The sequence below is a fragment of the Lonchura striata genome, chromosome 6, assembly GCF_050655825.1.
Source record: "Lonchura striata isolate lonStrDom1 chromosome 6, ASM5065582v1, whole genome shotgun sequence".
Taxonomy (NCBI): domain Eukaryota; kingdom Metazoa; phylum Chordata; class Aves; order Passeriformes; family Estrildidae; genus Lonchura; species Lonchura striata.
In genome coordinates this window covers 41,105,633-41,119,215 of record NC_140708.1, presented here as the reverse complement: position 1 = coordinate 41,119,215, position 13,583 = coordinate 41,105,633, and the positions used below count along the sequence as shown (strand labels likewise).

The window sequence follows — 13,583 nt, the reverse complement described above, 5'->3', positions numbered from 1 at the left end:
AATGAAGAGAAATTAAATAAGAGCTGCCAGCTCCAACTAAGGGATGTTCAAACCCCTTACCAACAATTTGCTTTAATTAACCGACTCAAACAAAGTAATTAACACCACATTGATACAGTATGATTCTTTTTAATCGAGTTATAGATAAATATTGCAGAATGTAAAAACCTTTGTAAATCCAGAAACTCTTTCAAGAGAGAGACAGGGCACAGCTGCAGAGAGTCTTGGGGAGTTCAGGGGAAAAACCCCAAAGTTTTCAGTGTTTAGCATCTCCCACCCTGTCGTCACTGACAGCAAATACGGCTTCAGCCTCAGGAAAACACGGAGAGTCAGGGATTTTACAGATCCTGGTCTCACCTCAGCCTCTCAGCAGGTACAGTCTGCAGGGAGAGGGAAGAAAAAGGGTCAGAATGGACAGCCTACTTCCAGAAAATCATCACCATTCATAAAGCACTAAGCAGAGCTGTAAGAACTTCCCCAAAGGTTCATTTCCCTGCGGACTGAGGGCTCTCAGTTGAAGCACAGGCTGGACCTGCCAGGGACAGACTCCAGGAACCCCAGAAGTAAAAGCCACTGGGCCAATTCCATAAAACATTCCAAAATCAGGCTCCTAGGATGTGACCATCTCCTCTCTCACCTGGAGGTGGAAGCACAAGGAATGATCTTCCCTCCTGTGGGTTTTCTGGGATCTGCAGTGAACCGCAGGGGGAAGAAAACAAAGCCTGAATGTTTCGCACGACTGGAACAGAAAAGTGGGGAAAAGGGAGGCAGGGGCACTGCTGGGGTGATAACTGGGATCCAGCCTCTCCACACCAATGGAAGCAGAGACTGAGTGACAGAGCCTTTGGGACCACTTTGCTGGGATTCATAGGAAAACGGGTGAGTTTTATTTTGGCAGTAAAGCCAAGCTGCTTCTCACCTCATCAGCCGGGTACAGCAGCAGCACCCGCAGGAACCTGGCCAGGTGGCTCTGCCTGGCAGAGGGCTCCCCACTTCCTGGGAATTGTGTGCTACAGGGCTGTGCCACTGGCCATTAAAACAGTTCCCACCTGGCCCTTCACAAAGGCAAGGTGCTTTTTCCATACAGCAAATGGTTTTTGAATTAAGAAGGTAACACTGGTAATACTCAACTGGAGAAGAAAAAAGTGAGAGCTGTAAAATTTTCCTACGCCAGGCAAAAAAGAAAGCCAAATTAAAACCAAAACAAAAACTAACATAACAATGAAAAAAACAAACCATATCAAGCATGCTTCAAGAGAGTTTAAATCTGAATGAAGTAACTTACTTAGAAGCTTGAAAAGCTGCAATGCTGCAAAAATCTAATGCTGCAAAAAAAAAGGTGCCTTCCCATCCAAACCCATCTGGAATTCCACAATTCTGTGAACAGCTCCAGGCAGAAGGACTAGATTTCCATTGTGGTTCGAAAATGCTGCTGCAAGAACACGAAGAGAGATTTCATATACTGTTAAACTGGCACAACCACATCAAAAATTACGTTTGGAGGTAAAGTGGCAACTCTGCAATTCCAGCTTCTGATACCAAGGACACACGGAGGGCTGAAACCTGGAGGTCCTTACATGACAGGATTTCTAGATTTCTAGAGTTACCCATCCCCAGTTTGCTGCTTAGAGTTAGAAAAGGTGGAATTCTGTTCTTAAGGGGTTACCACATACCATCAACGTGAGAGACGGGGATGCTGATGTTTGATCAGAGTCCTGGAGCAGCCTGGAGCACGCTGGCTTCCCGAACCAGGTCTGCTGCCTTGTCTGTGTAGGGGTAGGGCTTTGTCCTCAGCCTCAGCAGGATCTGTCAGCAAAGGAGGAGAGAAAAGTAGAGTGCACCGGCTCCCAAGTGTGGGGTACCATGTGCTGCTAAGGAAGACCACGTGCTGAAAGTGGTTGGAAGCCGGGTGGGTTTTGGGAGGACAAATTCCATATTACTTCTGCAGGATTCTGTCTACAGTTCCTGCTCTACAAACCAAATACATCAAACGACAACAACAAACAAACAAAAAAACACCACATTAAATCAACAACAACAAAATAATTACTCCTACCTCAATAACCCCATACTGCCCCAAACCATTCCAAGGAGGGCGGCAGGAGGGGCTGGCAAAGGCAGGGCCCTGCCGGGCCCCCCTCGCCGCTGCCATCCTTCTCCAGCGCCGCCGCTGAGCCGCCTTCAGCCCAAAACCCACCCAAAAATACCCCAAAATCGTCCTAAATGCCCCCAAAAAACCCACCCAAAACTACCCAAACCCTCCTAAAAATATCCAAAAAACTCACCATAAAATGCCTCAAAACCAACCCAAAACCGTCCCAAAAATATCCCAAAAAATCCACCCAAAAATACCCTAAAACCCACCAAAGAATACCCCAAAGCCCTCCCGAGAATACCCGAAAACCCTGCCCATAAACACCCTGAAACCCCAAATTAACCACTCTGAACCCCAAAATATCCCTGAGCTCCCCATACCCCAAAATTTCCTTCCCAAACCCCAAATTCCCCCCCGACCCCCAAAATTCACTTCTGGGTCTCGTCCTCGGGGGCCGGCGGCTGCCGGGGCCCCCCCAGGCCCGCGGGCGGCGCCCCCAAACCCGGGGGGAGTTCGGGGTCCGAGTCGGGGTCGTCCTCATGAGCCACCAGCCTGGGGACCCAAAAACCGGGGGGAACCCCGAATCGGGGGGGGACCCAAAATTGGAGGGGGTCCTGGAGGGTTCTGGAAGGTTTTTGGGGCATCCCAGGAGGACTTTTGGGGTCTCAGGGGGTTTTGGGGGTCCCAGGAGGAATTTCAGGGGTCCTAAAGGGAAATTTGGAGGTCACAGGGGGAGTTTTGGGGTCCCAAAGAGAATTTTGGGCGTCCCAGGGAGGGCTTTGGAGTCCTGGGGAGAATTTTGGAGGTTTCAGGGGTTTTTTGGGAGGAATTTTGGGGGTGCTGGGGGGGGGGGTTGGGGTCCTGAAGGGAATTTTGGGGGTCTCAGGGGGTTTTTGAGGGTCCCAGGGGGATTTTTGGGGCTTCTGAAGGGAATTTTTGGGTTCCCGAGGCTGTTTTTGGTGATCCCGGGGCTGTTTTGGGGGGATCCCGCCGGGTATTTTTGGGGGTCCCGGGAGTGTTCTTGGGGTCCCCCCTCACCAGTCCATGGCCGGCTCCACTCCCCGGTTCCCGGTCAGCGCCAGCGCCTTCGCCCTGCGGGACCGGGGGGCTCCCGGTTATTTTTGGGGGGTCCCAGAGGGTTCTGAGGGGTCCCGGGGGGTTTTTTGGGGGTCTCGGTGGCGTTTTGGGGGTCCCGGGGGCTCCGGGGCCTGTCCGTGTGTCCCGCCCCCCCCCAATCCCATTCCCGGTGCCGGTGCCGGGTCCCCTCCGGCTGCTCCCGCCCGCCCTCCCCCGCTGTCCCCCCGGTGCCGCCGCCCTCAGCGCGCCGGGCCCCGAATCCCACCTCCAGCAGCGCCTCCAGAGCCGCCCGAGCCCGGTCCCACCGCCCGCCGCCATCACGGCGGCGCCGGGCTCGCGACACGTGCGGGACGGCGGCCGGCGAGGGACAGAAAGGCACAAAGCGTTCCGGTACGGACGGCGGCCGGAACGGGACAGAAAGCCTCCCTCGCCGCTGCCATCCTAATCCGGCGCCGCCGCGGAGCCGCCTCCAGCCCTCCCCTCACTCACAGACATCGCCCCGCTCGCCGCTCGCTGCCGCCCCTCGCCCCTCCCGCCGGTTTTGCCGGGCGCTGGCTGGGGGGGCTGCAGTACCGCCCTGTGCCCACAAGGCGGCAGCACTTTTCAAGCGAGTCCGCGCCAAGCCACTCGCAAGAGGGAGGCCGCGGGCGGCCGGGCTGCAGTACCGCCCTTTGTCCACAAGGCGGCAGCACTTTTCAAGCGAGTCCGCGCCAAGCCACTCCCAAGAGGGCGGCCGTGGGTGGTGGGGCCACAGTACCGCCCTGTGTTCACAAGGCGGCAGCACTTTTCAAGCGAGTCTGCGCCAAGCCACTCGCAAGAGGGCGGCCGTGGGTGGCGGGGCTGCAGTACCGCCCTGTGCCCACAAAGCGGCAGCACTTTTCAAGCGAGTCCGCGCCAAGCCGCTCCCAAGAGGGCGGCCGGGCTGCAGTACCGCCCTTTGTCCACAAGGCGGCAGCACTTTTCAAGCGAGTCCGTGCCTAGCCGCTCCCAAGAAGGCAGCCGGGCTGCAGTACCGCCCTGTGCCCACAAGGCGGCAGCACTTTTCAAGCGAGTCCGCGCCAAGCCACTCGGTGGTTTTGCCGGGCACTGGCTGGGGGGCTGCAGTACCGCTCTCTGCCCACACGGCGGCAGCACCGCGCCGTCCCCGCCGGCACGGCCTCGGCAGCGAACGCCCCAAAGCGTCCGCGCGGGAAAGAACGGAACAAAAAGCCTGCCTGCGACCCGATAGGAACCGAAAGAAAAAAGCTTTCCTCTTAAGCTGCATTTCAATATGCTTTATTTTTCTATTTTTCATATTTATATTCACATTCGGATTTGTAATGGATATTGATGGAAAATTATATTTTCATAATTTCTTACATTTATTCCTATTATATTTTATTTCAGATTTTTATACGTATCTTAATAGGTATCAGTAGAAGTCAGGGGAGGGTGTGTGGCTGGGGGCGGGGCCAGGGGAGGGGGTAAGGACGGGGGGGGGTTAGGGGGTGGGGTCAGCATTGGGGGCGTGGTTAGGGGCGGGGTCAGGGTGTGGGGGAGGGGGTGGAGGGTGGGTCAGGGAAGGGGTTAGGGTAGAGGGAGGATTCAGGGTGGGGGTGTGGCTACCAGACAGACCCCTCCCCTACCCAAAAAGATTGTCAGGCGCAGCAGTAGAAAATTTGATGCTACCAGGGAGTAAAAATTTTTATTTTTACTTTGATGCTCCCAGGGAGTAGAAATTTTTATTTTTAAAGTTGTTTTCTTTTTTTACTTCCTCGGAGCACAGTATTTTCTACTCCTGCTTTTTTATTCTAAGTACAGAAAGGAAAAAAAAGAGAGAAAGAGAAGGAGACAGTGAGATGAAGAGGAGAGAGTGATAAGGAGAGAGAGAGGGAGAAGAAGAAAAGGAGAGAGCAGGAAGAGGAGAGAGTAAGGAAAAAGAGAGATGAGGAAGACAAGAGAGTGAGAAGAAAAAGAGGAGAGAGGAGGAAGAGGAGTGAGAAGAAAGGGAGAGAGATGAAGAAGAGTGTGAGAAGGACAGGAGAGAGCAAGAAGAAGAGGAAAGCGTGAGAGGAAGAAGAGAGTGTGAGAAGGAAAGGAGAGAGTGACAAGAGGAAGAGAGAGGAGGAAGAGGAGTAAGTGAGAGGAAGAAGAGGAGAGAGGAGGAAGATGAGAGAGAGGAGAGAGTGAGAAGGAGAGAGTGAGATGAAGAGGAGAGAGTGAGAAGTGGAGAGAGTGGGAGGAAGAAGTGAGAAGAAGAAGAAAGGAGGAAGAAGAGAGAGGAGGAAGAGGAGAAAGTGAGAGGAAGAAGAGGAGACGGAGAGGAGGAAGAGGAGAGAGAAGAAGAATAGGAGAGAGGAGGAAGAGCAGCGAGTGCGAAGGAGGAGAGAAGAGGAAGAGGAAAGAGAGAGAAGGAAAGGAGAGAGTGAGATGAAGAGAGTGTGAGAAGAAGAGGACAGAGTGAGAAGAGAGAGTGAGAAGAAGAGGAGAGAGGAGAAAGAGGAGAGAGTGAGAAGAAAAGGAGAGATGAAGAGAGTGTGAGAAGAAGAAGAGAGGAGAGAGTGACAAGAGGAAGAGAGGAGGAAGAGGAGTGAGAGGAAGAAAAGGAGAGAGAGAGGAGGAAGATAAGAGAGAGAAGGAGAGTGAGAAGAAGAGGAGAGAGGAGGAAGAGGAGAGAGGAGGAAGAGGAGAGAGGAGGAAGAGGAGAGAGGAGGAAGAGGAGAGAGGAGGAAGAGGAGAGAGGAGGAAGAGGAGAGAGGAGGAAGAGGAGAGAGGAGGAAGAGGAGAGAGGAGGAAGAGGAGAGAGGAGGAAGAGGAGAGAGGAGGAAGAGGAGAGAGGAGGAAGAGGAGAGAGGAGGAAGAGGAGAGAGGAGGAAGAGGAGAGAGGAGGAAGAGGAGAGAGGAGGAAGAGGAGAGAGGAGGAGAAAAGGAGAGAGAGAGATGAAGAAGAGAGTGTGAGAAGAGGAGAGAGTGAGAAGAAGAGGAGAGAGTGAGAAGAGAGAGGAGGAAGAAGTGAGAGGAGGAAGAGGAGAAAGTGAGGAGAGGAGGAAGAGAAGAGACTGAGAAGAAAAGGAGAAAGATGAAGAAGAGAGTGAGAAGAAGAGGAGAGCGTGAGAAGAAGAAAAGAGAGTGAGAACAAGAAGAGGAGAGGAAGAGGAGAAAGTGAGAAAAGGAGAGAGGAGGAAGAGGAGCAAGTGAGAAGGAGAGAGTGAGATGAAAAGGAGAGTGTGAGAAGAAGAGAGAGTGAGATGAAGAAGAGGAGAGTGAGAGGAGAGAGTAAGAAGAAGAGGAGAGTGTCAGAGGAAGAAGAAAGAGGAGGAAGAGGAGAAAGTGAGAAGAGGAGAGGAGGAAGAGGAGTGAGAAGAAAAGGAGAGAGTGAGAAGAAGAGGAGAGAGGAGGAAGAGGAGTGAGGAGAGAGGAGGAAGAGGAGTGAGGAGAGAGGAGGAAGAGGAGTGAGGAGAAGAGGAGAGAGCGAGGAGAAGACGAGGATAGTGAGAGGAAGAAGAAGAGAGAAGAAGAGAGCAAGAAGAAAGAGTGAGAAGAAGAAAAGGAAGAGAGTAAGAAGAAAACAGAGCAAGAAAAATAAAAGAGAGATAAAAAGAAAAACTAAAAAAGTCAGATTGGAAAGAGAAAGGCAAAAGAAAGGAGGGGTAAAGAGAAAAAGAGTGAAAGACAAACAGAAAAGGAAGCACTTGAAATGAAAGAGAAAAGCAAATAGAGAGACAAGAAAAAGAAGAAATAGAGCTGAAAACCTACAGGAAAACAAATGGAGAGACTGAACACAAGGTAGGGTTCAAGAGAGAAAGAAATAAAGAGTTAGACAAAAAAGTTAAAGTTGGACAGAAAAGGAAAAAGGGTCAGAGACAAAGACAATGATAGCAAGTGTTAGAAAGACAAAGGCTGACAAAGAAAAAAAAAAGAAGAAAACATAGTGAAACCTAGATTGAAAGAGACAGACAAAGAGACATGGGGAAATACATGTAGAGGAATGGAAGAAAATAGGGTGAGAAGGAAATAGGGTTAGAGAAACATAGAGATGTGTTAGAAATGGAAACAAAGGAAAACACAGGCAGAGACAAAGAGTTACACATGGAAGGATAAAGTGAGGAATAGACTAAAGAGGAAAGTAAGAGGCAAAGGGAGAAAAAGGGTGAAAATGATAGGACTCAACCACACCAAAGAAAGACAGGAGATGAATGGTGGGCAGGGCAGAGGGTAAGAGGCATCATTATTAGGGCTGATTAATCTTTATTCCCTTAAACTTCAGCAATACACAGGGAAACAATGCATACAAATGCAAGTACAGAGACAAATACAACAAAGAATACATCATACCTAGGCACAAAAGTACAAGTCCAATTTACATACAGCAAAATACATCAAAAGACAGGAACAACTGCAAAGACAGAACAATATAATGTACTACAAGCCAAATACATATTGACACAATATAACCGTGTCTCCATTTCAGAAAAGTCCACAACGCTTTTATTGTTATGACGCACCCAGAACAAAAACGGTGCAAAACGCTCCGCCGACGTGCACGCCCCCTTCGCGTTACACACAAACTCACATTCACGGCAACTCGCTCCGGAGACTCCCAAAAAATCCTCCTGCCTGATGAAAACCCCCCCTGAAAGGCAAAGGCCATACACACAAGGTTGTATCTGCTCCACACACACACACAGCTGCAGACACAAGCACACACAAACTCTCACAGACAGACACAGACAGTCACACTCTCACACATTCTTCTGCTGACACGCTGGCTGCCACCCTTACGTGAAACGCTGCACTGAAGAATATGCTTAAACGCTTCTTCTGACCGCAGGACCTCCATGTCAAATGGTAGATTCCAGGAAATTCTGTAGGGACCCGGGGACCTACGAGACAAGGGGAGGCGGTCAGTGACTGACTATCTGAGAGCTAGGAGCTATACCAACTCTGGGCCCATCAGTGTTGTACCCCAAACCCCGTAGAGAACAGATGAACGGCAAAGCTTTATAACTGCTCTACCTGCGCGTGACTACTTGCCCGGGCAAGGCAGCTCCGATCATAATTGCCACAACAGAGGTGCATACAACATAAGCCAACGTAGGTACATACAGTATAAGCACAAACAACATAAGCCAACGTAGGTACATACAGTGTAAGCACAAACAACATAAGCCAACGTAGGTACATACAGTGTAAGCACAAACAACATAAGCCAACGTAGGTACATACAGTGTAAGCACAAACAACATAAGCCAACGTAGGTACATACAGTGTAAGCACAAACAATATAAGCTAACATAGGTAGGCGCAACATACGCACATACAATAGAAGCCGACACAGGTAGGTGCATCATAAGTGCATACAACGTAAGCTGATAGAGATACAAGATAAGTGAGGACTTGATATAATTCTCCAGAAGACTAATTTTTGAGCCCTATATCCTTTGAGAAGGCAGATGCTACGGAACTACTGTGGTCAGGTGATGAGGGGCTAATAAACTCCGTACGGAAGTCCATGAGAAGGGCTACCAAAACTGAGAATGAAGACGGATGAGAACATCTCGTGTACATCGTCCGGACCCAAAAAGTGAATATGTAAAAATGCCAGAATAATTGATATCCGGGAAGGTACGTGAGCAAAATATGGCCAATACGGCACAAAATGATGTTGCTAAAGCATGGAGATGTAACAAAGGCCTATGACACAGACAACGTGACACGGACACAAGTGGAAACTGCCTGGCAATTTCACCTTATGGACCCAAGATTCCTAGCCCAAGATGAGCCATGGGCTGATGATGCCAAAGAAAAGAAAGCCCTAGGGCAGTAGCACTTGATGATGACATGCAACTCCTTTCAAGATGTTAGTGCCAAAGCACTTAAGAGGAAGCCTAAGAAGCTCAGTAGGCCTAGAGAAGGAAGAAATGACTACAGGGTGACTGTAGCTATAGCTCCAGACATGAAGGCGGGCTCCTATGGTGAAAAGATCCACGACAACGTCAAGAGTCAAAGAAGGCCGCCGATGCGAACGTCACGAGAACCAGAGAGGGATCGGAACTGCCCTGCCCGGCGAAGACTCTGGGGGGGCTGAGGAGAAACCCTCTCCCTTTGCTCCCGAGGGGCCCGTCCCACTATGGGCCTATTCTCCAAGCTAACATCAAATAGCCTCCTGTGATAGTAAAGGTTTTCCCCCCATCTCCCACCTACTGGCCCCAGCACTTGGCTTTTGCAAGACAACCGGATGGAATCCAATGTCAGTTGGATGTGGACGGCGAGACGTTCTCTGCATCAGCTTCGGTGCTGCTGTTTCCAAACTTCAGCTACGTTCCTCCTCAGGGTACCTAAGACAAAACAGAAAATGCAACTAGTGCCCACGAAAAGAGGAATCCCCGAAACTCCGACACACCGCCGCCCCGGCTCACCTGAAGTCTTAATTTGACTCCACAAGCTGCCTGGAGGATACCTGAAAAACAAAAAGGTACACACTTAGCATGCTGCTGCATAAGGGTCACCTGTGAGTCACTGTGCCAAAATGCCAACTCACCCGCTCGCCTCTGTTCCTTCACACAGCTAGGGCAGCGACAGCACCTGCAAAAAAACAAAGCAAAACAACCCACACTGAGATACTGTGAAAACAACATCCCCCTGCCCTGAAAAGCACACCCACCCAGACCTTACGCTTGCACCCACCTGGCCTTGGACATCCAGACATCCGGACCAGGGACATCTTGCAAGATGACTGCCTAAAATAAAACAAAGTAACCAAGAGTGGATGCTTAGAATTGCACCAAAACCTGAAACCTGAGCAAGAACAACTCCTTCTGTCCACTGCTCACCTGGCACACAGGGCCTTGACTGCTGCTATCTGCCTGGACCTCCTAAAAATAAAGGCAAAGAACACTGCTGTAACATGGTCACTATTTAGGCTTCCCCTGAAAATGCAAACAATGACTGACCCGATCATGGGAAAACCCTCACCCAGGACTGGGGCTCTCTGCCACTGATCTGAACTGTCTGCATCTGAAAGGAAGTTAGGACTAGTGTCAAATGGCTGCAGGACAACTTAACAGCACCAAACATGTTATGTCAATCTCCTGATACAATCTAGAGCCCAACTACACCCTGCAAATTACAAATTTCAAGTCCCCAGGACTTGTGCTATTACAGGCTATGCAGCAGGGCAGAGCAGCTGTGGGACAAATACGTGCAGACACCCGTGACACAGGACAGGGAGAGAGAGCTTTTGAGGAGAAGAAAGGACCGAGAGACCCAAAGAACACAGAGTGCACCAGAGACAAGTGACAGGACACACACCGGAACTGCTCTGCCCTGAGCACCTCAGCACTGTGATCAAAACAGACACTTTCCCTTTAGCTGGTCTAAGGGGACACTTCTTGCACATCCCTGCCCCCAAAGCTGATTCAAAAGGCCCTCCCAGCACCCCACTTTCACCCCCACTGTGGGCCTTAGCCCTCCACTTATCTCTCTGGCATCTGGGGATGAGAATCCACGTCGCGTGCCAATGGAGGCTGCCTCGCCTGCGGGGAATGTCCTATGGTCACCGGGCTGTGGTCCCGTGCTCAGCTACAATCGAGAACACCAAACATCACTGCACGATCTCAGCCGCACAGCAGCCACAACCCAGCAATTCTGCTGCTCACCATTATTCTCCTGAGAACGCCGGGCAAATAATCCACTTTGCTGTGTTGTGCCAAAAACACGCCCGGCCCTTAACAGGGAGAGACCCTGTCAGGCACCGCCTCAGAGAAGAACCGAGTTGTACTGGGGGGACACACCCAGCCAACGTGTACAAGTTAAACAGAATTTTCTCTCAGAACTGGGACTTTCAGCACCCCCCAGGTGCTACTCGACTGCCACAGACACACAGAGGGCTTCGTGAGGCGCTCTGGGGTTGGCCAGTCCTGCTCCAAGCTCTGCTGATGCCTCTGTGGTTTTAACGCTGTCCTCAAGGAGGTGGTAGAACCTCACAGTATTTGCCCCTGGAGCTTAATTTCTGAAGTTTTCTTTGGGAAACACATCCACTTCCTACTTAACAATGCAGTCCCCTCTCCTGCTCTCGGGAAGAGCTGCCCACAGGCATGGGAACCACCTCTCCTCTCCTCTGCCCTTAAAACACTGTGTTACTGAGGCCAACTACTTCCAGACCAAGACTGTCCATGCAGGGACAGTGTCCCTTCTCTTTAGGGTCAGGGAAAAAGGGCAGAAGCACCCACAGAGATTCACTGCCCCTCTTGAGCACAAAGCACCGTGAATCTGCACCTCCTTCTGCTTGCAGGGAAGATAATAAAATATATTTTATTTAATATTATATTATATTTAATATTAATTATAGTTAATATTATAATAAAGATAATATAAAATATAATAGGGAGCCCTACAAACTGACATCAGGAACCTGGACTGGTGAGTTTTCTTTCCCAGGGAAAATGGCCTGTGATTGTGCCCAGAGCTCCTTGGGTCTTAGGGTGAGGCTGACTGGAAATAATCCGAATATTAAAGGATATATTCAGACCCCAGCTGCCCCCCCCCCCCCAAACTTGTGCTTTTCTGACAGTGCCAAGGGAGCCCTTCAAACTGACGCCAGGAACCTGGGCTGCTGAATTTGCTTTCACCAAGTAGATATCCCTCATTTATTCACAGGGCCCTGCAATGCCCCTGGGTTGTCAGGTCCTAAATTTCCTTTTGCCTCCTCAATGTCAAAACAGCGCAGGATTTCTCCCAGTCCAAATCTCCCATCCCCAAGTACTCAGGGTTTTTTATTTCTTACCAAATACCTGTTGCAAACTGACAGTACAAAGCTTGGGGCTTGATATTTTCTGTGCTGGATTTCACCTCAAGAAATCTGCCACCATAAAACCCTAACCACAACCACTTCGCTTTGCTCACAAATCACAACCTTCAGACCAGCATTATGGCACCTTACCCACTGGCCCTCCACTGGCACCTTCCCAAAGCATTCCAGTACATTCCAGTAGTACTCTGCATTTTCAGTGGGCATTCTGTCAGACCCACATCCTGACACTAAAAATGCACCAAGGAATTCTACAATAGCCATTAGGAAGGCATAATAATTCTCTAAAAGTCACCAGAGAAAGCCTTCAAAATTCCCCTAAATATTCCTAATAGCCCTGCAAAAAAAAAACACTCAAGGAAGCCTGCTCAGCCTCCAAACCCCTTCCTGTTGCTCTCTAGCCCACAGATGTCATCCCTACCTTTTAGCAGCGGGTCCTGTTGTCCTCTGAGGGTTCTGGCGTTGTCCTGGTGCGAGGGTCGCTGCCCTGTCCCACTGGGAGGCTTCCGGTGTGGTCTCGCTGTCAGGCTTGCTGTGCTGTGCTGCTGTTGTTGGGGCTGAAAAGGGAAAAGGCTGCTTAGGGTGAGGTACGGGTGGCGTGAGGGGTGCCGTACCTGTACCCTAACTTGCCTCCTAAGCTGTACCCTGTAGCCCTGATCTCCACTGGACTGTCCAGCCCTCAAGGCCTCACCGTTTACCCCTGACCCCTCCCTCTGCCCCCCAGCCCTCAGGCTCTGGCTGTCACCCTCAAGCCCCCTCTCAGCTGCCCCTCAGCTCCTGTGTGCCACCCTTAATCCCTCTCCTCTGCCCCTCAGCCCCCAGCTTCTCTGTGTCACCCTCCAGCTGCCCCTGCCCCCCTCAGCATCTCTCTGTGTCACCCACTGTCCCCCCCCTGTTCCCCCCTCATCTCCCAGCCTCCGTCACCCTCAAGGCCCCACAGTGCCCCTCAAGCTGCCCCTCAGCCTCTATGCCATGAAAAGACCCTAAAACCCCATAAAAATGCGCTAAAAAAACCCCACATCTTCAAAATGCCTTAAAACCCCCACAAAAACATAAAAATAGCCTCAGAACGCCCTTAAAATACAATAAAAATACCCTACTTTAAGACACCCCTAAAAGCCCCCAAAGAAGCTTTTAAAAAAAAAAATCCCTACATATTCCTCAGAGCTCTTAGAACAGCTCCATAATCCTTAAAACACATCGATAAGACCCTAAAAACCACCGCAGCGAGGGAGGCTGGAAGATGCGGAGCCGCGCTCCCGGCCCCAGGCGCAGCGCGGCTCCGGCAGGAAAGCGGCTCCTCCGGCAGGCAGAGGCGGCGCCGCGCCGGCAGACCCCCGCCCGCTGCCCCCGGCCCGGCGGGGCCGGCACCGGGCCCGGGGGGCCCCGGCGGCGCCCGAGCCCCGCGCCCGGAGCGGCGGCACCGGCCGGCACCGGCCCCGGCCGCCCTCGGCCCGCGGAGCCGCCTCCAGCCCTCCCCTCACTCACAGACACCGCCCCGCTCGCCGCTCGCTCCCGCCCCTCGCCCCTCCCGCCGCTTCGGCCGGGCTCCGGCTGGGGGGCTGCAGTACCGCCCTGTGCCCACAAGGCGGCAGCACTTGTGCAGAGGGTCCGCGACACGAT

At 51.4% G+C, this 13,583-nt stretch overlaps 2 protein-coding genes across 9 annotated transcripts; both read right to left on the bottom strand.

Moving 5' to 3' along the window:
- Positions 1–113: 113 nt before the first annotated feature.
- LOC144246619 (UBX domain-containing protein 1-like) lies at positions 114–3,695 on the bottom strand. Of its 6 annotated transcripts, XR_014956217.1 has the most exons (6): positions 3,438–3,695; positions 3,134–3,187; positions 1,674–2,647; positions 920–1,432; positions 638–689; positions 114–380 (listed from the first exon to the last, which is right to left on the bottom strand). XR_014956217.1 is itself a non-coding variant. In XM_085583109.1 (5 exons), exons 1-4 carry the CDS (start codon positions 3,488–3,490, stop codon positions 1,797–1,799), a joined length of 237 nt encoding a protein of 78 aa, XP_085439235.1. In that variant the 5' UTR covers positions 3,491–3,695; the 3' UTR covers positions 387–1,432; positions 1,674–1,796. The 6 variants fall into 6 exon arrangements, 2 of the variants coding, with proteins under 2 accessions (XP_085439235.1, XP_085439236.1); XR_014956214.1 differs by having other exon boundaries at positions 638–1,432; positions 3,438–3,536; XM_085583109.1 differs by lacking the exon at positions 114–380 and having other exon boundaries at positions 387–1,432; positions 1,674–1,806; positions 2,528–2,647.
- A 3,684-nt stretch (positions 3,696–7,379) lies between these two features.
- Positions 7,380–13,222, bottom strand: LOC144248605 (uncharacterized). 3 transcript variants are annotated; one of them, XM_085583108.1, is made up of 8 exons: positions 12,382–13,222; positions 10,127–10,732; positions 9,985–10,026; positions 9,839–9,891; positions 9,693–9,736; positions 9,571–9,611; positions 9,352–9,489; positions 7,380–8,034 (listed from the first exon to the last, which is right to left on the bottom strand). In XM_085583108.1, exons 2-7 carry the CDS (start codon positions 10,226–10,228, stop codon positions 9,481–9,483), a joined length of 291 nt encoding a protein of 96 aa, XP_085439234.1. In that variant the 5' UTR covers positions 10,229–10,732; positions 12,382–13,222; the 3' UTR covers positions 7,380–8,034; positions 9,352–9,480. The 3 variants fall into 3 exon arrangements, with proteins under 3 accessions (XP_085439234.1, XP_085439232.1, XP_085439233.1); XM_085583106.1 differs by lacking the exon at positions 7,380–8,034 and having other exon boundaries at positions 8,352–9,489; positions 9,571–9,736; XM_085583107.1 differs by lacking the exon at positions 7,380–8,034 and having other exon boundaries at positions 8,353–9,611.
- Positions 13,223–13,583: the final 361 nt, after the last annotated feature.

Bases quoted from the DNA above. Each gene is read 5' to 3' on its own strand.
- LOC144246619 (XM_085583109.1), bottom strand. From the start codon at position 3,490: ATGGCGGCGGGCGGTGGGACCGGGCTCGGGCGGCTCTGGAGGCGCTGC. The intron at 3,188-3,437 runs GTGGGATTCGGG...CCGGTCCCGCAG, and splicing joins CTCTGGAGGCGCTGCTGGAG to GGCGAAGGCGCTGGCGCTGA. The intron at 2,648-3,133 runs GTGAGGGGGGAC...TTGGGTCCCCAG, and splicing joins GTGGAGCCGGCCATGGACTG to GCTGGTGGCTCATGAGGACG.
- LOC144248605 (XM_085583106.1), bottom strand. From the start codon at position 10,228: ATGTTTGGTGCTGTTAAGTTGTCCTGCAGCCATTTGACACTAGTCCTA. The intron at 10,027-10,126 runs GTGAGGGTTTTC...CTTTATTTTTAG, and splicing joins GCAGAGAGCCCCAGTCCTGG to GAGGTCCAGGCAGATAGCAG. The intron at 9,737-9,838 runs GTGGGTGCAAGC...GTTTTTTTGCAG, and splicing joins GTCTGGATGTCCAAGGCCAG to GTGCTGTCGCTGCCCTAGCT.